Source organism: Ambystoma mexicanum, chromosome 9, assembly GCF_040938575.1.
Source record: "Ambystoma mexicanum isolate Mex_15411 chromosome 9, UKY_AmexF1_1, whole genome shotgun sequence".
Lineage (NCBI taxonomy): Eukaryota > Metazoa > Chordata > Amphibia > Caudata > Ambystomatidae > Ambystoma > Ambystoma mexicanum.
The window spans coordinates 108,024,305-108,048,738 of record NC_090931.1 but is presented as its reverse complement, the minus strand read 5'-3'; the positions used below and the strand labels follow the sequence as shown (position 1 = coordinate 108,048,738).

Here is a 24,434-nt window from a genome sequence, read left to right as displayed (position 1 = left end):
ACAAGAGCCACCACCAACCGCAACCACAAAAATAGACAAACATCACAAACCTTGAACTAGTCCAGCCAAACGCATTAGCTCTGCCTTAACTACGCCACCCATCTCAAGCCCTATCCTTAAAATAGCACTTATTAATGCTAGATCATTAATAGTCCATGCATCAGAAATTGCCGACATTTTACAAATGGGCAATTACGACTTCCTAGCTATCACAGAAACTTGGCTACACCAAGCGACCAGCCCTGCACTGATGCTTGCAGTGCCTACTAACTATACTATCTTCAGAGAAGACAGAACTAACTCCGTGGAGGAGGCCTAGTGTTCATAACCAAAACTAATCTTTCAATAATAATAGATACACACCTGCACACCAAATCCTGTGAGTCCTTAACCGTCAAGCTCCTAACATCTAACTCACAAACCATTACTATACACCTTATCTACAGGCCACCAAGTCCCATTGGCTCCTTTGAAGAGAATATTTCTAATATACTTTCAGATAATCGAAAAAATGTATCACAAGCCCTTCTACTAGGAGATTTCAACGTGGGCTTCAATGATGACAAAGATGTACAAGCCACAACATAGCTAATGTCCTCTGAGCTCGGGTTTACCAAAAAAGTGACATAGCCTACCCACGAGAAAGGCCGAACACTTGACTGGTTAGCCGAACATAACTGCAACACAACCATCACTTCCATTAGTCATCAAGCGTGGACAGACCACGCTCTCATAATCTTCTCTATAGATGCTAAAATCCTCTTAACACAAAATGATCTTCCAGCACCCCCTATGTTAACAAGGAATAAAAAAAACATAACGGACTACTAACTTTAATTCTCCCTACCCTAAACTCGTTGCCTGGCACACTAGATCCCTCCACTTTAGTGAAAAAATTTAACAGTCATGGCCAATGCCCTGAACACTATTGCCCTATTAAAAATGCGAAACAGTAAACCTAGAGCACACTTAAATGCCTGGTTTACCCCCTATTTAAAAAGAAAGACGGAAGTGTGAATCCTCTTGGAGACCAACACCATCTGAGGCGAACAAAGCCACCCCTCATTAAAACCGCTACAAAATACAAAAATGAAATTCGGCAAGCAAAAAAAGAAAGCTTTGACAACAGAATAATGCAAGCCAAATCAGGCTCTAAGGAGCTTTTTACAATACTAAAGGAATTGTTGAACCCTATCCCAGTACCTGACAATTTTATCAAAACATGGTGTTCTAACATTCAGAACGCCCTCTGCGACAAAATTGCCACCCTCCAAGTTAAAATTTATAAGAAAAAAATAAACATACCCCCCACAACCACCCAACTTGACAACTCGCACATCACTGCCAAAACTGAACATCGATTTAACTTCTCTAAAGTTTCCACACTTGAGGTGGAAAAAATAATATTATCACTTAAACCGTCAAACTGTCGAGGTGATAATTGCCCGGCACAAATAATAAAAGATGCCACAAGAGATTTGTCACCATTTATCTCTTAATCAGTGCCTCATTCTCCTCAGGAACTATACCTAGTAATTTCAAGGAATCGTGGGTCCTCCCACTATTCAAGAAGCAATCACTTGATTCAGCTATACCTTCAAACTACAGGCCCGTCACTACGGTGCCATTCCTACTAAAGATATTAGATTGAGTGGCATATGTACAGATTCAATTTTTTTTTTGGAGTTGCATCAACTCTTAGAAACCCGGCAATCAGGTTTCAGACCACAGCGCGGTACTGAAACAGCACTTATTGATCTTAGGGCCCAGGTCCACGAGCTCAGAGACCAAGGGAAGACTGCCATGCTTCTCCTTCTGGATCTCTCAGCAGCATTTGACCTGGTGGATCACAAAGCACTTTGTAACAATTTAGAATCTGCAGCGCACTTTTCGCACTAAGCAATAGCTTGGATCAAATCATTTCTAAGGGAAAGAACCATGGGGGTCTTCTCTACCTCAGCAGCTGCAGACCCTGCTCCCATCACGTGCAGTGTACCCCAGGGTTCATGTGTTTCCCCGACTATGTATTACATTTTTACCAAGCCCCTGTTTGATGATCTGGACCTTCTAGGTGTCACCTACACTAATTATGCAGATGACACCCAGATTCTCAGTCCCACTTTCTGGAGATTACAAGCAGGATTTGGCCTTGGTGAATAGGATATACCTCATCCAGGCATGGATGGCACTTCACGGTCTATGCCTGAATGATGACAAAACGGAACTCATCATGCTGAGGACTACACCAAACATTAAGAAACTCAGCCAGGACTACACCGCCTTCATCATAGACGGCCACTCTAATTAAGTTGCCAAAGAGGTAAAAACACTAGGTTTCTACCTCAACTCTAGCCTTACCATGGCCAAACAGGTGAATGCTCTGGATGCTCTGGCATCGTCCACAGCCTACATGTGTAAGTTGATCAGATCAGCAAAACCATAACTTTCTACAATCAGCTGCACTACTTTGGCAAGAGCACTTGAACTGTCTAAGTTGGATTATTGCAATGCTCTCTTTTTGGGATCTAACAAATACATAACTCAGAAAATGCAAATACTGCAAAATAATGCCCTTAGAGCAGCATTAGGAATCTCCAAAAGAGAACATAGATCAACAATCAGCAGACAATCCAACTGGCTTTCCACTGTGGATAGAATCGAACTTAAAACAGCATCCCTAACATTTAAATGTCAACAACCTAGCACCGAAATACCTGACAGAGATTCAAAAGAAAAGTCACAACTAGATCCACTAGAACAGCATACACCAATTGCCTCTTAGTACCTTATTTCAGAATGTCTACAATAGGAGGGAATAGCTTCCACGTCAAAGCGGCACAACTGTGGCACTGCCTCCCACTGACCTTAAGAACTGACCAATCCTACCCACATTTTAGATCCAATATTATCAATTGGCTTAAAGGAAACAATCAGTAACCCTACCATTACCCGCTAATTGACTGTATAACTCAACCCTACCCTGCTCGACCAATGTGAATTCACACCTGTAATGCATATGTACCAAGTGCTTTATATGTATTAACCTGTATCTATGTAAATATGTAATCTTGTAACCTGTAAGCTTAAAGTATCCATGTCCTTGCACCCTGATACCTTCAGGTCTGGCGCGTGCTATGAATAAAGAAACAATCACTGCACCAGGTGGCCTTTTTAAACAATTTATTTTAGAGTGATATCAAGTTGATGTAGTATAAAAAGCATGTGTAAAATCTGTGCATATGTTTTATGCATGCTTTCTCTACCGTGCAATATGTTCATTTGTATGGTGAGCAGGGGGTACAGAAAGGAATTGCTGTTCTTGCCATCCCCAGCCCATCTCCTGCAAAGGCACATGCATTTATGATAGCACCTATGCTTTGGATTCTGGCTGCTTTTTACACCAGGTAAAAGCAGGCAGCATTGATTGTAATCGCTGCTTGCTATATTAAGTTATGATGATTTATACTGTGCACTGCTGCATGGTCTCCATGCGCTGAAGTGGCTCTAAGTAAAGTTGGTGGGGCTGGTAAGTCTTGGGGAGAATACTCAAATGTGCCAATTCCTCTCTACCTTCGAGACCCCAGCAACTTTGCTGGATTTTGAGGACTTTTGGTTTTGTAGTCTGGCAAACTCCATAGGCATCATGTTTTACATTGTGTCACAGAGCACCTTCAGTGCAGTGACACAGGGAAGTCTTCCAGATTTCCCCAAGGTTTAAATACCTTCTCTTGGATAAACTACTGTTTCCAAGAGCAGTAAAGTGAAATTGACTTTACTTACATTTGTAACTTTCTAGACCCAGCACACACTATCATTATAATAGGGTGCTGGAGGGGTAACTTAGTATCCCCTTTGTCTAGCTTCTCATCTAGAATTTGTGTTACCCCTTCCTCAATGAATGGCTGGTGGCAGTGGTCTACTCTTAACTACCGTGGTGTGCTTTTACCGCACACTGCGTTCTCAGCTGCAGTAAAGCACCAAAGGGTGCCATCTTTGTCAAAGTGGCCCTGGTCTTCTTTATTTGCCATTTGTTTATGGAAAGGTCCTTCTTGAGATGACCTCTATGCGCCAAACCAGTTTTGGTCCCTTTGTTCCTTTTGTCTTTGGCGGTATTCACGAGTGAAGCCCGCCTCCTGCTCCAGTATGTCTGGTTGGGGCAAGAAGTGAGGGGGTGCCCGAAACTCCCTGTGCTTCATCCCCTTGGTTACTGGAATGCACCCAAAGGTGATTGGCCAGCTGGCTGTCCGGCAAGGACAGCCACCCTGCTGGGTGACTGACAGGTTGGCTGGAATGATGCTATTTACTGAGACGCGAGGAGCTGAAACCGCAAAGTGCCACTGAATAGAAGTCGATCCTTTTCTGTCGCAGATGTCCCCTTGCAGTGCAGGAGTCCTCCAGACGTCCTCCCTCTTGTCCCCATGACTGAGGCACAGGAACACAGGTTCTGCAGAGCTGCACAGGAACAGAAGCCAACTGGAACAGTTTCTTCTAACCAAAGGTACCATACAGTCTCAAAGAGAACTTGCATCTTGTTGTGTAACCTCACTTGTTCTCAGTGGAGAATTGACTTGGTTGCTTCTGTAGAGTTGCTAACAGCTTCTTTACCTCACAAACCTAATCAGCCTGTGGCCCTACTTTGATTTCTTATTTTCTACGACGTCTAAAACATTGTGCAAGACTTTTACCTACCTGCAAGAATTGCTTCAGCTCACCTAGACTTTTGCCCAATTGACATTGGCCTGGCTCCCTGAATGACTCTTCTTCCCTCTGACTGTGTTTTGTCTTCCAGGAAGGGGTTAACTTGCTTTGCATTGGGGGTTACCAAAAGTACTTACATGCTTCAGAATGTTTGTGAGATTGCTTGTTTTGTTCTAACAACCTTTTTCTTTGACATACTTCTGCTCTACATGCACCAGTGATATATTAATGTCCAGTGTCCTAGCTATTTAAGTAACCTGAGGGTGTAGGAAGTGGCTGTGTGCCATCCCAAATGGGCATTTGCTGATTTAGATAAACTAAGAGTGTGTATTTTGGAGTATATTTGAGTGTTAATATTATATTGCCCGTCTGAAGAAGGCTTACTCCAACTGACTGTTAAATAAATTAATAATTGTTTAATCAAGAAACCTTCTGTGTAAAGGTTAATTTGAAACTTGTCACTGTGAATCTCTGTAACTCCCCTACTGCTCACATTGACCCCTCTTGAGATAAGCCTGGCTGCTCAACATGCTACCAACCTGTGTAGTACAGACTTGCACCAAAGTTTGGGTTCCTATTGCCAGGCGGTCAGGGTGCTGCATACAATCTTGTCTAACAGTTAGTAAAGGAAGAGGAATAGGATGGCGGTTGTGCTCTTGTGTTGCTGCTTCCAGAACCAGGAGAAACTGGCGTCTGTGCCGAGTGTACGTTAGGGAGAATTCTCCAAAATGGCTAATTTTCACCTGGTAAGAGTGTGAGCCTTTTTTTCCACTCTTGCATGTGTTTTGCTGTGTTCGTTTAACATTTTTTGTTTTCATATACTGTTGAGCCTCACCTACTCTATAGGTGTCATCCTTTTACTGTGTGTTACACAGCACCCTCAGTGCAGTGACACAGGGTTGTCTTTTAGACTTCCCAACTCAGACTCCACTTTCGGGTACTGACTATTGTCTCCCGAACATATAAGGTTGCCATTGACTTGGTCTCTTTAAATCAACAGACCAAGTACAAACTATCTTACATAGAGTACTGGAAAGGGTTACTAGTTATCCCTTTTTGTCTGTCTCTCATGGAAAAATTTTTCGTTCGGTTTTCAAAAAGACTTGGCTGGTGGCAGTGGTAACTACCCTATTTTTTTCTACCGCGGTTATTGTAAATAGCCCTGGTATTGTTTTAGGCTATCTTGGTAGCCTCGAACTTAAATCAGCTGGACCATATTTGTTTTAATTTGGTTCCCGCTGGGTTTATTCGCCATTTCTTTTTGTAAAAGTCTTTCTTGTGTTTTTCTCTGCGCGCCAAACCAGGTTTGGTTCCTTTGTTCGCCGTCCTTTCGTGGGCTCCTGCACAGAAGCCCTCCTTAGGCGCCTGAAAGTCTGGGTAGGCAGGATGTGAGGGAGGGGTTTTAGGACCCCTGCCATGGGTTCCCTTGGTATCCCAAGTCTCACTCCTGTTTGATTGGCTAGGTGAGTGTCCCGCCAGGACAGCCACCTTGCTGTGTGATTGGCAGCCAGGCTGTCTGAATGGGGGAAAACTGCATAAAAAGCAGGTCTCTGGGGCTGGAAAGGCAGAGTCGCCTCTGGATCGAGAGAACCAAAGAGAAGCAGACAGAAGAGGACCTCTACCACAACTGAACCTCCCAGTGAAGCCCTGCTGCAGGTCCGAATCTTCAAACTTCGTCGACAGGGAAGATCTCTGCAAAGAATCTTCTCCCCTTGAGCTGGTAGGAACAACCAGTTCACCAAACTGCAAGCAAGGCCTCCCTCCTCTGGTCGAATTTGCTGTAGAGAGCTACAGTGAACCGGATAGCCAGGAAGGTCGGACCCTGCTTGGGTTTTAAGGAGCGCACCTTTTATTGCTCTGCTGCTGGTTTCTTCACTGGGCAGTGCAGAACCCTCCAATCTTCCGACTTCGTGTCAGTCTGACAGTCGCTTCAGGAACCGTGAGCCTGTAGGACTGCCGGAACGTCCGCCTCAGCTACAGCTTCTCCATTTAAGGTACTGTTCCAAATACGGTTTTGTTTCGTCCAGCCACAGTGAAAGTGTGTGAAACCTTTCGCCAATCCAAGGGCCTGTCCTTCTCTCTTCTTTAAAGTAAATTTTCGCCTGACCAACTTCGTTCTGAACTCTTGGCAAAGACTTACCTGCGAACCACCCTGAACTGTGTGATCTTGAGCAAAAGACTTTTGTCCCATTGACTTTGGCCCTAAGCCTCTTGATTTGATTCCCTCACTGTAGTTCCTTTTTCTAGATTGCCCTGCTTACTTACCTGTTGGTGCTGCTCAATTTTTGTCTCACTTTGTCTTTCCCTCCCTTTTGAATTATTGGAGTGCCATTTTGCTCACACTTCATTGTGAGCTTAACTTGTCCAGAATCTATTGGGAGTGGTGTGGTGTATTAAGATGGTGATTTCTAAACTGCTTGAGACTAGTGAAATGTTTAATAACTGATGTGTAAATAAATGTATATTCTTTTATTCAGAAACCTTGACACAGTTTTTGTTTAAATCATAGTAATTGCTGTCCTTTGTGTAACTATTGCTACTGCTCACTTGCTCTTGAGATAAGTCTGGCTGCTCAGCCATCGCTACCACTTTACTGTGTAGTACAGGCGTGTACCAAAGGTGAATTCGTACTGTCACTTGTAGTCTTAATTGTGTGTGGTGTTCCCAAAGGGCACTGCATATAATTCTGCCGCCTAACAGTGTGCTTTGTTGTGTGCTTTGGGCTTGTGTCTGGAAGGGTAGTGTCCAGTGTCAGAGTTGTTCGTTTGAACCTATTTGGATTGAAGCGGGATTAGCAATGGGTGTGTGGTTTGTGTGTTTTTGGTGTGTAGTTTCGCTGGCCCTTTTGGGCATGTGTAGTACACGAGAGGTGTGAGCATGTCGACCCATCCCGGCGCCACCCTCATTTTCTTTGTGCTAAAAGCAGAGTGCTGAGTACACTTGATTTTTCAGGCTAATTTTGGTTTCCATTGTAGGATTTTAGGATTTCCATTCAGGGTGTAAAAGGTACTATATTATTTTGCCTCAGTGGATTTGTAGAAGGTTTTACATATTGTCAGGCTTCTTTAGTATGCAATTTGTGTGTGTTTTTCAATTGAACACTATTGGACAGTGTTCCTGTTGTCCTTGAAATCCAAAACCTAAATCTTTGTACTGTGAGAAACCGGAGGGTATCTTCACACCTACTCCACTTGGATCCTCTTCTCAGGTGGCAAGGAAAAGGCCATAGCATTTGGATCCTGACCCTGGGGTGGAGATGCGAGGGAGGATCACCTGGGTGAAGAGTCCTTGGGGATAGGGGAGAAGGGGGAAAGTATGTCAGCAGGCGAGACATGGTGTTACTTGACAGCCAACCTTGCCCTACCCATGCCTTTATAGGCTGTTGCCAATCCCTTTATCATTCCCTCTCAGTCACACAACTATAGTACTGGGACAAGGAAGAGGCGACTAGGAGTGGTACATACTAACATGTCATTGCACCACTTTGGTACTAAGACAAGGAAGAGGCCTGAAGGCTGTTGGGAGGGTCGGGCACGTCAGAGAACACCAATAACTATGGTCAGGCAAGTAGGCTTACAGACTCTCACCTGCAACCTATTGAGTGGTTGCAGATGCATGAAAGGTGGAGCCAACAACGGAGATGAGAAACCAGCAGGAGAGAAGCCAGGCCGGGTGTGTTGGGCCTGCAAGGATAGAAATCTGTTAAGGAGGATGCCGAGGACGGCCCTGCCTGGATGCCAGGATGGTGGCAAATACCTAGGACAGACTGCGCCGCTGAGGCCCGGCCTGGCCACAGCTGGGTCACAGCTGCTAGAGCCTCTTTGGTTGGGTGCTGTGGGGCCCGGAAGAGACCCCAGTGCTGCAAGTTACCGGCAGCGTCCGTGAGTGGCGAGCTGAGCTGCCGGCAACCCAGAGAGGTTTCCAAAAGGCGAGCACAGCTCGCAATGCTACGGAGACGTGGACGCAAAGCAGAGAGCAAAGAAAGAAGACGCCAGGAGAAGCCGCCAGAGACCGATGAGTGAATAAAAGGGAACACTCATATGGGGGCGCTTCTGGGGCTACTGCAAAGCAAATGGAATTGCCGGGTGAACCAAAATAGATATGCAAGTAAAAGTGAACCCAAAGTGAGGGGTTATCCTAGCAGGTTGAACTATAAGAGAAAGCCTTGTGAATTAAGAATTATTGAATACGAATTAAAGGTGAGCTTTGATAAGCTTATGAATGAGAGCGAGCATGTGCAAAATACATGTAATAAATACCCAAATGCAATGACCGAATCCTCTGAAATAAAGTGAAAAGCAAGTGATGAACATTACTAAAGAGTGTGAAAGTAATATGGTGAAGGAAAGTAGGCACCACGGAGTGAACTTTGTGAAACACACACATTGTGGCAAAGCCAAGAGACTGGCAAGGAGAAACCAAAGTGAAGGTGAACCAAAACGCAGGGGCAGTGGCAGAGAAACCTGTGTGGGCAAGTAAGCCTAGGGTGATCTGTTGCGTGATCTGTACTGGGTGGACTGTTTGGTCAGGCAACTGCGCCTAGACGGAGGATACCCTGCCTGTGAAATCCAAGGAAACCTACAGATAGGTATGAAACAGATAGCTGAAGTGAAAGCAGAAGAGCGCAATCTATGTAAACTATAATGGAATAAGGAGTTTAAAGTTGTCCTGGAACTGGTTTTGTGTATTAAGAGACTAAAATGAAGTGTGAGCTGGTAAGATGGACAAGCTGATGTCTTGGGGAAGGGAAACCGAAGACTTTATGAACTTTGTTGTTGCCTTTGGGAATGGAATCTCAAGGCCCTTTTTGGAACTGTTATCTGCTTTGAAATTGGGCAAGGGGCGCTGGAAAATGAGCCAATAGCTGGAAGCAGCTCAGAACTTTATTTTTGTAACACTACTTAGTTTGTTGTTGACATCCCTACACATTTTTCAGATTTAGTTGATTGGGCAAGTATAGGTTTTAGACACAGGCAGATTTATAAGTTAAACTTACTGACTCAGACTTTCCTTAGTTTCTTAAGGTAGGGAAATCCCACCTTAGCATACGGCTAGTTGGGCCTAGACCATCCTGACATTTAAGTTAATAAAAGTATTTTATTTGAACTTTGAATTGGTTGTCTGTCTTGCTTCATGAAGGATTACAATCCTGAGTTCACTGCTTAACCAAAGTGTGTAATCACACTGTGACTTAACTGCAGAACGAGGAGTCCTTGGAAGTGATTAAGTTAACAATATTGAATAATTCACTGCCTTAAAGTGGGACAGATTTCATGATTTTAGGGACAAAATGATGTCTCCTTTTGGTCCTCCATTAGTGGCTCCCCGAGGCCGCCACCTAGAATTGCGTTACTGTTTCAGTGACCCTTGCTCAGTTCCTGATCTCTAAATTTGATAGGCAGATATATATTCTCAAAAGCAGTCGCTGCACCAGAGATTTTAGCACAGCATAGCAGACTGGCAATCATGTTCTGCCCTGTTGCTTTCAGTCATCGCAGTTGAGTAGGCTGTTCAGAGTACTGGTCCAAATGAGAATAAGTAAAACTCTGATTTGCCTGGTTATGCTAAGTTATTGTCTTGCATAACACACCACCTCCCATTTTCATGGCCTCCTGGAGCATCAGGATCTGCAAGCAGTGTGCTAGTGAACGAACACAGGGCAAGGATGTTTGATTGCAATGGTGTGTGGAAATCTGAAAAAATACATGAGCTATTTTGTTGATCTGTCGTGGTTTAGTGTGGTGTTTAGGGAAACTTGGTGTAGACCTCTCTTTGGTTGGTGTACGTTCCATTATGTACCCTATGTTTTGCTGCTGGTGTTGTCGAGTGGTTAGGCTAGGGATGCTATGCCATCTGACACTATGCCATGATGCAAATTTAGGCACCACAGGATTATGTCTGTGTCCTGTGCCCTTCTGACTGGCTACTGAGCCTTCTAAGACACTGCAAATGCAGTGCCACTTAGTCTTACATGGGATTATGGTACAATGCAGCTAGATATGCAACTGACAGGTAAATATCAAGGTAGATATCAAATGTGCATTTTGTATTTAGAACCAAATCTGTTTTTCGTGAGTACAACAATAGGGATACCCCTGGTGCTAATGTGGATAGGGGAGTAAGATACTGTTAACAAAAGAGAGGAAAATCCACATAGAAACCTATATTCATTTCATTGTCATAAATTCACAAAGAAAGTAAACAACTTATGGAGAAGGATTTGAATCAGTGCCATCTAGGTCACTAGAGAAAACAACAAAATACAGGTACACTTTGATAGCTTTGCAGTTCTGATATATTTAAATTATGAAAAAAGTAGCAAGAACATCAACATAACAACCAAGGATATGTGACAAAAAAAGTTCAAAAAACATACAAAGAATAATTACAAATATGTGCAAACAAAGAATACATATATATATTTTCATAATTAGTTTCTTGGGTCAAAACAAAAATAGTAAGTGATAAGGAAAAGATAGTCAAACTGAAGTAATGGTTACAGTCATCTACACAGTAAGACTTGTGTTTAGAAAGCAATTTGAACAAATCCTGACAAAAAAAGGAGTCAGGATATTGTTCTATGTAAAACATACGATACTGTAATTATTTACAGGACTGTGGACCTATTAACTATTTGAATAGGTCTTCAAATTTGTTGAGTGCCAACGTGTAAAGATACCAAATCTTTTAGGAAGGAGTGTCCATTGCTGCTCTGGAGGGGATTTTGAAGATTAATTTCCCCCCGTGACGTTGTCGTGCACGGAAACACGTTTCGGCTATGCCAATAGTTGGTGGCATCTGTATGTAGCCTTCCTCAGGGCGAAAAAAGATGAGCTGCTGGCTCGTGTTACAGAGGCAGGAGTAAGCACAATGTGTGACTACACACGCGTATGTTCAGAGTCACATATGAAGCATCAACCGGAGGCATGCTCAGGGGTCCACCTAATCGGCAGATATCTGGGTAGCAGCGAGGTGGTGTCCGGGTCGCCCTGGAGGGAGTTTCTGGCGGGCTGTCTCTGTACCCACGCTTTGAGGTCCTGCCCTGGGGGGCGCGGCACGGCTGTTGCCCGTGGCAGGAGCACCGCCTCATCCTGGTGCCGCTCTCTCCTCCGCTAACACGCCCACAGTGGCTCTCAGTCAGGCTGCAGCGCTACTCGCGACCTTCCAGCCCTGCCTGCCTGCCTCACCCGGCAGAAACTCTCTCCAGGACACTCCTCGCAGAGAGCTCGTACAAACTTCAGAGAGGGCGACGCGCCAAATGTTTTTCAACAATCTCAATGGTCCAATATGCATTCAATGGACACTAGTCCCCAAAAACATTCCTTTGGGGCAACGGGGGCACCATGCAAGTACATTTGCGTCGTCCATACAGTTTCTGAAAGCAGTCCTGGCCCCCTTTTGACACATTACCCCAACCGTCCAAAATGTCGGTTTCCTTTTAGGTCTTTTGGCGATGGCGGGGGTGGGTGGGTGGTATAAATTCACCATTGGACACTTGGCGTGACTAAGGATTTTGTATCTTGCCAAAGGGTGCAGTGTGTGTCGGCCAATAATGCAAATGTCAATGACAAGTACTGTAGTATTTTAAATTTTTAGGCTAAATTGTCGTGAAATGTAACAAAAACCACTGTAATGAATTAAAATAGGCCAGTATCCATAAGCAAGCATGTCTATTTAACCAGATGCTCATGTCAGCTTTATGGATATGTATGTGAGAATTGGAGATTTTTTCCTTGTACACCTGTAGAATTATTAGTGAGTATTTAGGACTGCCTTGAATGATAGATGTGTTTTTTGGGAAAGTGCTTGATTAATCATTCACCTTCATTGCTTGCCCTTTTCTAGGTTGGATTACTCTGGTATTGCACTCCTGATAATGGGCAGCTTTGTTCCATGGCTCTATTACTCCTTTTACTGCAACCCTCAGCCCTGTTTTGTGTACCTGATCATCATCTGTGTGCTAGGCATAGCAGCCATCGTAGTTTCCCAGTGGGATCTATTTGCTACACCACAGTACCGAGGAGTGAGAGCTGGTAAGAACTATCTTTATTTCATTTTATAGAAAAGCTCAACCTTCTTAGTTCTTGCTACATTTATTTTTTCATTGAACCCTTTGTGCAGAAAAAAATCGTTTTTTGTTATTGGTAGGAATCTAAATTCTATTGTTTGGGGATGAGTGCTCAAACATACTAACTGGGTGGCCTATTAGTCTTCATCTTTGGTTTCTAGTGAGGCACAAATCTTAATGTAGAGTTTGTAAAGCGAGGGATGGCATGGTGAAGGCGGAAAAAAGAACTTGGGGTTCCTTAGATGTTTCGTAGTGCTGGTTAACAAGTTTCACTGTAGCGCCACAATTAGTTTTGGCTTAAACGTGGGGTTTCCGTTTTTGATTATGCAGTGCTAATGCGCCACAAAGAAGTAGGTGGTTGGGTTCTATGCCACAAGACGTCTAGCTATAGGAAATGCAGTGGGTTTCTATTGATGTGGGAAGTCCATATAAATATGAATTTAAATGGAGAAACATGCAGTTGCTGTACAATATTTAAGCGCAGAGAAAATAAATCAAGATTGTTGCAAAGAGTATGCGTGAAGACCTCACTGGAGGAAAGGTGGATGGGTCTTGTGACAAATGAGGCCCTTCCCACGAGGCCAGGCCGATACCAGATAGTCCCCCCTCCCGGGGGTGATACTCAGCAGGTGGATTTCATGGGGAGGGAAACCCTTCATGGGACCAGTGACGATGGCCCTGGGAGAACGCAGTATTCACCTACTCTCTTGGTGTCCCCATTCTCTTTATACCCCACTCAGATCCCTCTTGTCCCCCATACCTCTGTTACAGTTATGCATTCCTGTTTTCAGTGAAATCTGATAAACACCGGAAAAACATCCCCAGAGGAAAAGGTGCCTGCTAGGTTTAAACTGAAGAACACTGTTTCCTCTATCCCAGTGGTGCTTCAGTGTGAGCAGGGATGGGAGGAAGTTTTGGGCTGAAGGAGTGACTGGAGAGGGGGCTTGGCAGTCAATAGGAAAAGGGCCTTACTTCCCCCATGTATCCTTGTTTGCGTTTTCCCATTGCTTTTCCAGCTGTCCCCTGGCCTTATTCAAAAACACTGCACAAATGTTACATCGTTTTCTTTGTAAAGAAAACATATTTGTATTCATATTTGGTCCGAGCTATTTTGATGAATTGTAGAGAAATTTTAGAAATTTTTGTGGCTGATGATTTCACATCTTAAAATTGGCTAAAATTCCTCAGAGTAACCCTTGACTACTGGCAAATATTTGTATTTACAAAAAATGGTTTAACATGGATTTTTCATTGTCTGTTCGTGGCAAAAGATCCTCTGTGTCTGTGTTTGTCTGGAGGAGCGCTGAAATGTTTCAGCTGCCTGTTGGCTTTAAAAGGAAAGCTGTGTGAGTCTTCCATGTATGAGGCTCGCATGAGGCCAGTGTCTTAATCACGTTCCAACCTTATAGTGCCTCTCTTGAGCACCGGCACCCAGAAGCCAATCAGAAGCTGCAGGGTCCCTAATTGCTGCGTAGCACTTTCTTTCTTCAAGGAGAGTTTTAAAATTATGAACGATTTATAAATGATGGCTCATTTAAGGGACCATTGTTTTGGTCAAGACACTCGTAACCTTTCCATATAAAGAAATGCGAATGGGCCTTTAATTCTGAAAGCACAAGTTAGTTGCCTAAATTTGTGCCATCCTCCAGGCAAATGTAACACAGAACAGTTTAAAAGTAACTGCATTATTTTCCGAATGTAATACTTCCATCACAGCTTAGATGAAACCTGCATGTGTCAAACACAAACAGGTAACCCTTTCACACATTACATTTTGTTATAACCCTTTCAAAACCCAAAGGCAATTTTTTGCCTTTTGCTGAATTGCATTCTGGTATTTATAGTCTCCCAGTCAAGGTTGGTGGAGAATAAAGTCACAATTGTACTATTTTTCCCTACCATAGTTCTATAAGGATTTATATATTTGTGTAAATACCTTGCTATATTATAAGTATGTTTCATTTATTGGAACATTTCCTCTCTGAGGTTATTTTTCTGGTGTTAATAAATTTTTTTAAAGTCCAATGCTCTTTTCTCTTGCACACTTTTTTCTAAGGGAACTACATTTGTATATTTCACTTTAAGACTAAGATATGCTCACTTACTGTGAGTATATTCATGGGTGCCAGCTTTTGCTTTTCGATATGGGGATAAAGGTTCCCACGCAGAGTGAAGCGAGTGAGCCATGCTCATCGCCAGTCAACACAAATTTAAAGCACATGTTGCAGCAAGAATAGGCGAAAAGCCATATGATTTACCGGAAGGTATTGATTTAAAAACTTCCCAACAACAATCACCTAACCTGCTGAGTTGCCTTTTCAACATTCTGCAATAGGATCCCCTGATATTCCCTCACCCAACAAACTGTTTTGGCCTGCTTACCCCCTCCAGTCAAGCCTCGTGGGGTACATTAATGAGACTCTCGTCTCATTTCTTAGCGAGCAGCACTTGATAAACAGTTATCTGCTTGACGTTTATTTCTTTTGACAGTCAAAATAATCCTTTTTCGAAGGGATTGTGTCCTCCGACGTATTCCTTATCTTTGATAATTCGTCCCCAGCTTGCTGGCCTCCGAAAAAAAATTCTCAGAGGGCGCTGCGCATCGAAGTCCGTCGAGTTGGTGTCCCTCGACAGCCACCGTATCGGCGCCGATGTCACCATAGCCACGCGCAGCATCCGTTGCTCAGTTCCGTTTTTCCGCGCTTCGTGGTGCCTCGGCATATCGTTTCTCAGTTCTTCAGTCAAATATACTTAATTATTCCTCGAATACCAACTCGTACTCGATGGCTTCCTCATCCGAACCGACGACTCCAAGGTCCGGCTTTAAAAAATGTCGAGACTGTGGAAAGAAAATGTCGTTGACGGATCCTCACAGGATCTGTTTGTGGTGCCTGGGAGTCGAGCACCATTGTTCGGAGTGCGAGGACGGCATGTCCATGACGGCGAAAGCCTTGAAGGAGCGTAAGGGGAAGCTCGAGAGAGGTAAGGCAGTTAAAACCTCTTTGAAACTTTCCTTGGTGGAGTCGAGACATTTGTCTCCTCACCATCACAAAAGACATTCTCATTCTAGGTCTCCAAGCAGTTCCCATCACTCTTCGAGATCTAAGCATTCAAAAAAGAGACGTCGAAGATCCCTTTCCTAGTCTTCTTCAGTTTCCCCGAAAAGGGTCTCCTGCCCCACAAAACATAGCTCTCAGGCTGAGTGGGAGGAATTCAGGAAAAAGATGCTTAGCGTCTTCGAGAAAGCGGCCTCGACCCCCTCGAAGACTGCTGAGGGTGATACCATGGGTGAAAGACCCGAAAAATCAAAACGCTGCGAGTCGCAGCACCCGGCGAAAGAAGCTACTCGAGAGCGCCACGAACCCTCGAGTAAAGGCAAGGTCGCGTCTTCGACGCCATCGTCGAAAGTCCCTTCGACGCATAGATCTGCGTCTTCAACACCATTATCGAAGGGTTCTTCGACGCACAGGTCAGTCGATTCGACGCCGTCTTTGACGCTGAGAAAGGACAAACCCACGGCCACCTCACAGCCAGTGGCCATACCCAGAGCCTCGAGCACGAGAATGTCGTCGACAACCTCGAGTAGAATTCCGATACTCTTGAGTTCCTCGAGGCCTCTACCAACTTTCTCGACGGCTTCGAAGCCTTTAACATCCGCGTCAACGTTTTCTCAGCCAATTATGACGAATTTGGCCCCTTCTGCTCTGGAAATGGGATTTATACCATTTCCAAGATCTGATCATTCCAGAGCCTTATCTATTTATGAAGAAGAGGAGAATTCAGATCAGGAAAGACCTTTTGAGTTGCAGGGATCTGCAACTCCTGAACCAGAGGAATTTACCTCTGAGGAAGGTAGGTTAAAGGACCTCCAAGAACCCTTACATGAAGCAAGTGGGTTGGACACTTCCCCAGAAGTGGAATTTGCCAAACCAGACCCAGGGGAACATGCTGAAACCCCTTATAGAACCTTGATGGCAAGAATAATAGAGTTAATGGGCTGGTCTACACCCTCACCTGCTTGTCAGAAAGACGACCTCAGAGACATTTTGGTTAAAGGTCCACAGGAGGATCCTGTGGTGCCATTTCATGTGGCATTACAAAGGAAAATATTGGCAAACTGGGAAACCCTTGAGGTTATCCCGGCGGTTAACAAAAAATGATCCGCCAAATATGGGGTGTCTACTGCTGACCCTGAATATTTATCCAGACACCCAACTCCGGAGAGTCTGGTTGTTCAGGCAGCAACTTCATCAGGTAGTAAATCGGCTTACCCTACCGTTCCACAGGACAGGGATGACAAGAGATATGACCATTTGGGCAAAAAAGTATTTTCTGCATGTAGCATGGCGTTGAAATCCATCAATGCTACTTGTACGCTTGCAAGGTTCAGCCACACACTTTGGGAGTGTGCTTCATCAGCGGCTGACTGCCTCCCGGAGGGAGAAGAAAGGGAAGCGTTTCTAAACATCATTAAGGAAGGTAAAGACGCAATGTGCGAATCCCTTCAAACTGGCATCGATTCTGCTGACAGCATCAGCAGGGCCATGGCGGCAAGTACAACAACCCGGAGATTTGCATGGTTGCGAAAGTCTGGTTTTGCTCCAGATGTGCAAAGCAGACTCTTGAATATGCCCTTTGACGGCTCTTCTTTGTTTGGTAAGAAGGCGGATAACAGTTTAGAAAAGCTACAAACATCAAAGGCAGCAGCAAAATCCCTGGGAACTGCAATCCGTCAGACACCATATCGCCCCTCAGGAACCTCTTGGAGAGGTAAGTCCTTTCGCTTCTATTCCGCATTCGGAAGAGGCAGAGGACAGCCGGTTCAAAGGGGTCAGAAAAGATTCACCCGAGGTGGACGGGTTAAAAATACAAAAGCCGCCGCAGCAGCAGCAGCAGCAGCAGGTGCCTCTTTACCCTCGGCATCTGCATCAGCCGCCTCCAAACCGCTCTGAGGACTCTCCTCACAAGACAACAGTAGGGGGCAGGTTAACTCAACATCTGACGGAATGGCAGGCTATTACGTCAGCTGCTTGGGCATTGGAGACAGTTGCCCAAGGTTACTGCCTGCATTTTCTACGCATCCCTCAGTCATCCACCAGGGAACAGCTCTCTGAAAGTTCCAGATCCGCTCCTCTTTCAGGAAATTGTAGACCTGCTAGAGGTGCCATAGAACCAGTACCTGTAGCGGAGAGGAACAAGGGCTGGTACTCCCCCTACTTTCTCATACCGAAGAAAGACGGAGGACTGAGACCTATCTTGGATTTAGGAGAATTGAACAAGTTCCTCAGGAAGGACAAGTTCAAGATGGTAACTCTCTCTCAGATCCTTAAGGCCCTCCAGCTCCAGGACTGGCTGGTATCTCTGGACCTCCAGGATGCTTATTTCCATGTGCCAATCCATCTCAAACACAGGAAATACCTGAGGTTCGCAATTGGTGGCTCTCATTATCAATTTCGAGTTCTGCCATTTGGGCTGACCTCTGCCCCGAGGGTCTTCACCAAGTTAATGTCGGTAGTGTCTGAAAGCCTTAAGGAGGGGAGGGATTCACGTCTACCCCTACCTGGACGATTGGCTGATCAGAGCTGTATCTTCGGAACAAGCTCAGATCCAGCTAGATTATGTCTGCCACTTCCTTCACAAACTGGGCTTCATCCTCCATTTAAAGAACTCACAGATGATACCATCAGAGACTCCAGTTCATCGGAGCGGTCCTGGACACTTCTCTGGGAAAAGCCTTGCCACCAGAGGTGAGGGCTCAAGATATTCCGCAGATGGTCACCAAGTTTCAAAATGCCCAACATCTCCCAGCCTTTGACTTTTTGAGATTGATAGGCCTCATGGCATCCTGCATCTTCCTTGTCACAGAGGCTCGCCTGAGAATTAGATCTCTCCAGTGGGCACTAAGAACCCAGTTGTCGCAGTTCTCAGGAAAAATGACAGATCTCCTTTGGATTCCGGACAAGGTAGCCCAAGACCTTCAATGGTGGGCTTATCAAGGGAACATTTTGAAAGGAGAACTGTTTTTGGCAACCATGGCTGGAGATAACAGTAGTCACGGACGCCTCACTCACGGGGTGGGGAGCCCATGCCAACGACTTGACCATCAGCGGTCGTTGGTCTCCATCGGAGTCCAGACTACACATCAACCTATTGGAGCTGAGAGCGATCAGACTAAAGCTGAAAGCTTTCCTGCCATCAGTACAGGGAAAAAATGTCCTGATAATGACGGACAACACAGTGGCCATGCACTACCTCAACAAAAGAGGAGGCGTGGGATCACTGCCACTATGCAGAGAGGCAATGCAGCTCTGGTTTTGGGCAATTCAAGAAGGAATCTCTATCGGCAGTTCACCTAGCCGGAGAGAAGAACATGACGGCGGACACTCTGAGCAGGCAGGGCACAGTCTCCCACGAGTGGGAACTAGCTCAGGAAGTCCTTCAGGAGATCTTCGCTCTTTGGGGAACCCCTGAAGTGGATCTGTTCGCCACCAGTACCAACAGGAGAGGAGCTCTAGGGGACGCGTTCGTAGTGGACTGGGAGTTTCCACTCCTGTACGCGTTTCCAACAGTCCCTGTCATTCCTCAAATGATCAGGAGGTTGAGAAAATTACGGAGGACCATGATCCTAATTGCCCCAGACTGGGCCAGGAGAACGTGGTACCCGGACCTTCTGGACATGTCCATCTGCCCTCCAATTCGCCTTCCACTCAAGGAGAATCTTCTCTCACAGAAGGGAGGTCAGGTTCTCCATCCAGACATCAGAACCCTCAACCTTCACGCTTGGCTTCTGAAAGGTTGAGATACAAGGATTGGGACCTCCCTGATGACATCATGGAGGTGTTGCTTTCGGCCAGAAGACCAGCAACAAAGTATTTATACAGCTGCCGTTGGAACAAATTTGGCAGCTGGTGTAGAGAATAGAATATCGGCCCCTTTTCATGTGGTACACCAACGGTGTTATCCTTTCTACTCTATTTGGCAAATTCAGGCCTTCAAGTTGGCACTATCAAGGGCTATCTCGCAGCGCTATCGATCTTCAAGCGCACTGCAGAGGAGCCATCGTATTTCAAATTACCCTTAGTAATACAATTTCTAAAGGGATAACTAATGTCTATCCTCCAAGACCATTCCAAGTTCCCTTATGGGACTTAAATTTAGTCTTAAATTTCCTGATGGGTACTCCTTTCGAACCACTCCACTCTTGTTCGCTAAGATTTCTCACCCTTATTAGTGGCACTAACATCTGCTAGAAGGGTGAGCGAATTACAAGCTCTATCTTGTAAACCCCCTCATACAATTTTTCATAAAGACAAAGTTGTCCTAGAGGTGAAGCCTAATTTCCTCCCAAAGGTGGTTTCTGAATTCCACATCACTCAGAAAATTACCTTACCTTCATTCTATCCTCCTCCCCATCCAGAGGAAGAAAGGCTACATAGGCTGGACCCAAGGCGTGCTTTAAGCTTTTACATCAGCCTAGACTTGCTAGGATTAGGCAAGCAGACCAACTGTTCGTAGGTTACTCAGGACACAAATTGGGACTACCGATAACAAAACAGACCATTTCCAGATGGATTATTTGGCCATTCTGGAATGTTACAAACTAGCAGGGAAAGAGCCTCCTCAAAATCTTAGGGCTCATTCAACAGGGGTATCGCAGCCTCTTCGGCCCTCCAGAGAGGGTTCCGGTTCGAGACATATGTGCGGCTGCCACAGGGTCATCCACACATACCTTCACAAGATTTTACAACCGGGATTCCTCTTCTAGTCAAGAGACTAGGTTTGGCAAAGCCGTATTACATTCTGTTCATTCCTAAAGGGAAACATGACGTTTTTTACTCCCACCTCCAATTACACACCACTGCTATGGTAGTCTATCAAAGATGAGGAATACGTCGGAGGACACAATCCCTTCGAAGAACAAGTTACTTCTTACCTGGTAACATTCATTCGATGGGATGTTCCTCCGACGTATTCCTTATCGCCCCTCCCATCCATCCCTGCAGTAATACTTCCCTTGTGGTGCAGCTTACGCTCATTCAAGGTCAATAACCAATTCATGCAGGACTTACCCTATGCTACAAAACGGAACTGAGCAACGGATGCTGCGCGTGGCTATTTATGGGCATGGTGACGGCGCTGATACGGTGGCTGTCGAGGGACACCAACTCCACGGACGTCGATGCGCAGCGCCCGCTACTGAGAAAAAAAATTCCGAGGCCAGCAAGCTGGAGACGAATTATTAAAGATAAGGAATACGTCGGAGGAACATTCCATCGAATGAACGTTACCAGGTAAGAAGTAACTTGTTCATCTCCACCGAAGGGTTCCATGTAGTAATGTCGCCACAAAAATCTCGCCATGCAAAAATATTGCCAAAAAATGGCCGTTTTTTGTGGCGACATTATTGCATGGAACATGCGGGGCGACACCCCTGCAAGCCCCAAACTTTATTTTGTCTTTTTTTTGTTTGTTTTTTGCCCCTGTCCCCATATATATGGTCACCCAAATAATATCGCCACAACATTTTCCTGGCGATATTATTTACGGCGACCATATATATGCTATATTATTACCTGATACCCACCAAAGTGAGTTAGATATTACTGGATTAGCACATTCAGCTTTATTTTTTTTTTTTAATTTTCATAACATTTTGCTTTGAGACATTTCAGTACTTATACACACAATGAAACAATAAAAGAATATTTGTTTTTTGAAGGGGCAAACGGGAAACCACCGAAACACAGATTCTGAACATTTTTAAAAACATCAGAAGTTAAAAAGAATAAACCCGTAAAACAGGAAACCCTAGTTATCGTAGAAGATTTCATTAACGATACTAGTACTTGGAAGAGTGACACTTATCCAAGTCTAATACAAAATACCACTGACACAAAGATGGAACAAGGAGGCAAAAGCCCACTGCGGAACCAACATGCAGTACAGCTTACAAGAAATGCCTCCACCATAAAAAGGGAAGAAGGACTAGATGAATTGTCAAGCCAGCCCTGCAGTCTGGAACGTGGAATGAGACGCTAGTTCCGTGGCAAGGGAAGCTGAAACACTGCTAACGAGAGACCAGACTTTCCGAGAGGTTCAAGCAAAAGGCACCCGAGTGGTGGCGGAGCGAAGAGAAGCCTGACCGGCGAAAGCAGACCGAGGAGAATGCATGCAGCGATAGACGTGAGAGTTTGGCGTGGTGAGCCACGAAAGACGGAACGAAGAGCGTGGCAGCAACACACAAGCTCTTCTCCACCTCCAGAAGAGACATGACTGTACCAAAGCTTCCCATAGGAAGGGAAAGGGTTGGGCCGGTTGTTGGGGCACTGAGAGAGCTGATTGGATTGAAAAGACACATCATAAGTGCATCTCAAAAAGCAAAAGGGGTTAATGGAGAAAATCTACAAGTTGAAACGAACATTGTAAATCACATAAGTACATCCTGAAAAGCAAAAGGGATAACAGAGGACCTATAAAAGTTGATGCAAACTTTGTGAGTAAACCTATGTGGGAAAGTACCTGGCAGGAGAGTACACCAGGTCTGTCCAAGTTGGCAATAGATGAAGCAGGGACGGGATTCCACAGAACAGAAGAGCAGGGTCTGGGACCCATATGAAAGCAGGGAAGCCTTTTATGAGTGCATAAAGGTGTGGGACCCAAATGGAAATGGGCAAAGCTCATCAGAGAACTATATAAGGGTCAAAGATCCACATCAGTGTGAAGCTATCTATAAGCAGTTGGCAGAAGCCCAGAAGAAGTCGGAGAGACCCTGAGAAAGTATAAAAGGATTTCGAACTTCGAGAAAAGAGAAACAACCGACAGAGAAAATGTTTTGGAACTCAAAATTATGGGATCAGGTCTGGCAGAATAGTGAACCAGACTTGATACCCCATTAGTTATTGCAATATTGAGTCATTTTGTAAAGTGTATGGTCAGGTGTGGCAGGTTAGTGAACTAAGCCTGATAAAGATTGGAGAACTGCATTTTGTTAAACGGATAGAGGAAGAGGCTCCCTCCAGAGGACTGGGGAACTGTGTTGTTTATGAACTGAAGCACAAAGGAAGAGGATTGCTCCGAAAGATTGGGAGAACTGTTTTTTTTTTTTTTTTAGCTGAAGTACGGATCGAGAAAGAGGTTCCCTCCAGAAGATTGGGGAAATGTGTTTTTTCACAAGAATTGAGTCTTGGAGTCTATATCCAGAATGAGATGGGCCTCCTTTTGGATCAAGACGACACCCAGTTTTCTTTAGTTAGTTTTAAAGTGTAAGGGAAGAAAATAGGTTTAGATCCAGGACGGTGGACATTTTACTTTACGGGCATCCAGACTGAGTCCATAGGATTTTTGTTGAGGTAGGTTAACCACTCATAGTAAATAGTTCAATAGGCATTTATTTTTACTGATATAAATAAGTCAATGCCACCTCTTTGTCAGACTTGTACTTTTACACCCTTACAGTTGCCCATGCATACTGGCACCAGTTTTGTATTTATGCTTCTCTGCATCATACTGTGGTCCCTTTCCTGGGGAGAGTAGCCAGTGAGTATTTATGGAAAGAACAGGATGGGGGATGTAGGAGTACCTAAAGATGTAGAAATACTGTGACTGCTACTATTGCCTTGTTATATACCCTTGGTGCAGAGCTCAAGTCGAAAGGCCAGAATCCAGAATTGGAAAAACTGGGTTATAATTGAAAACCGGAGCTATGCGTGATTGGGTAGGCGCATAACTGTGTGCATGTAGGCATCCTGTAAGTCCATTGCACACGATTGCTTCCATACTGAAGCATCAATACAATCTTCCACAGCGTGAGAATTCCTGTCTTCTCCACAAGAAAATACTTGCTGAACAGATGGTTCTGAAGAATAACCAGGAAGATGTGTGGACCATCATCGATTTGTGAAGAAAGAAAATTCATCAGCTTATTCTTTATGAAAGTGCGATGAAAGGTGTTGGGGAATGGTAGGGAAAGGACTGGAATGAAGGGGGCAGGGTCTGAAACATTCCTTCATCACTGTGATGGTATGCAGGCAATCAGCCACCTAGCAGGGAGATGCAAAGATCTCCTACACGCGAAAGGAGATGGATGACAGCAGGCCTGGAATGGATCAGTGGTTGGGATGTTTGTGGAGAAATTCGCAATATTATAGATCCCAGCATAGTTCTCGGAATGTTCCTTGGATGTGCACCCACAAATCCATTGCATTTTCCTGTGCCCAGAGACCTGGTCCAGAATTAACCGAAGCCCTAGTAAGTATCTTGTATTGCACTTTCTGCATTGAAATAGTAGATTGCTTCATAGTCTGCTTTGTGATTGAAAGAGATGGGTCAGTTAGGGTGTTGGCCTCCTCCCTTAAAGAGTTAATCAGTAGAGCAAATGCTGACCATCAAAGGTTAAGTTTCTTAACTTTTTTCTGTGCACAAAAGGTTTGGTGTAGCACCTGCTAAATATACATTACGCATTGCATGAAGCCCCAATCTACTTTAAGCCCTTGGTCAATATCTCAATGTGGCAAGCAGCTTATTCATGCAGGTCAAGAGATACTTGCTTTAATGTCAGTTATTCCTATCAAGAATTCTCCCTTTTGTTTTGGCATGAGATTGGATGCTAACGCTGAAATGTCTCTACATCCCAATGCAACACTGGCCCAAGCATTTTTGACTTGCCAGA

General features: G+C 44.7%; 1 protein-coding gene across 8 annotated transcripts in view; it reads left to right on the top strand.

The window, feature by feature from the left end:
- Positions 1-24,434, top strand: part of LOC138487712 (adiponectin receptor protein 2-like) — a 1,243,553-nt gene that overhangs the window by 447,081 nt on the left and 772,038 nt on the right. For 3 of the 8 annotated variants that reach the window (XM_069614255.1, XM_069614256.1, XM_069614257.1), the window contains one exon: positions 12,544-12,731. The exons of the other annotated variants lie outside the window; for them this stretch is intronic. In XM_069614255.1, the coding sequence (XP_069470356.1) occupies positions 12,544-12,731 (188 nt within the window). The remainder of the gene's footprint in view (positions 1-12,543; positions 12,732-24,434) is intronic. 8 annotated transcript variants of the gene reach the window in all.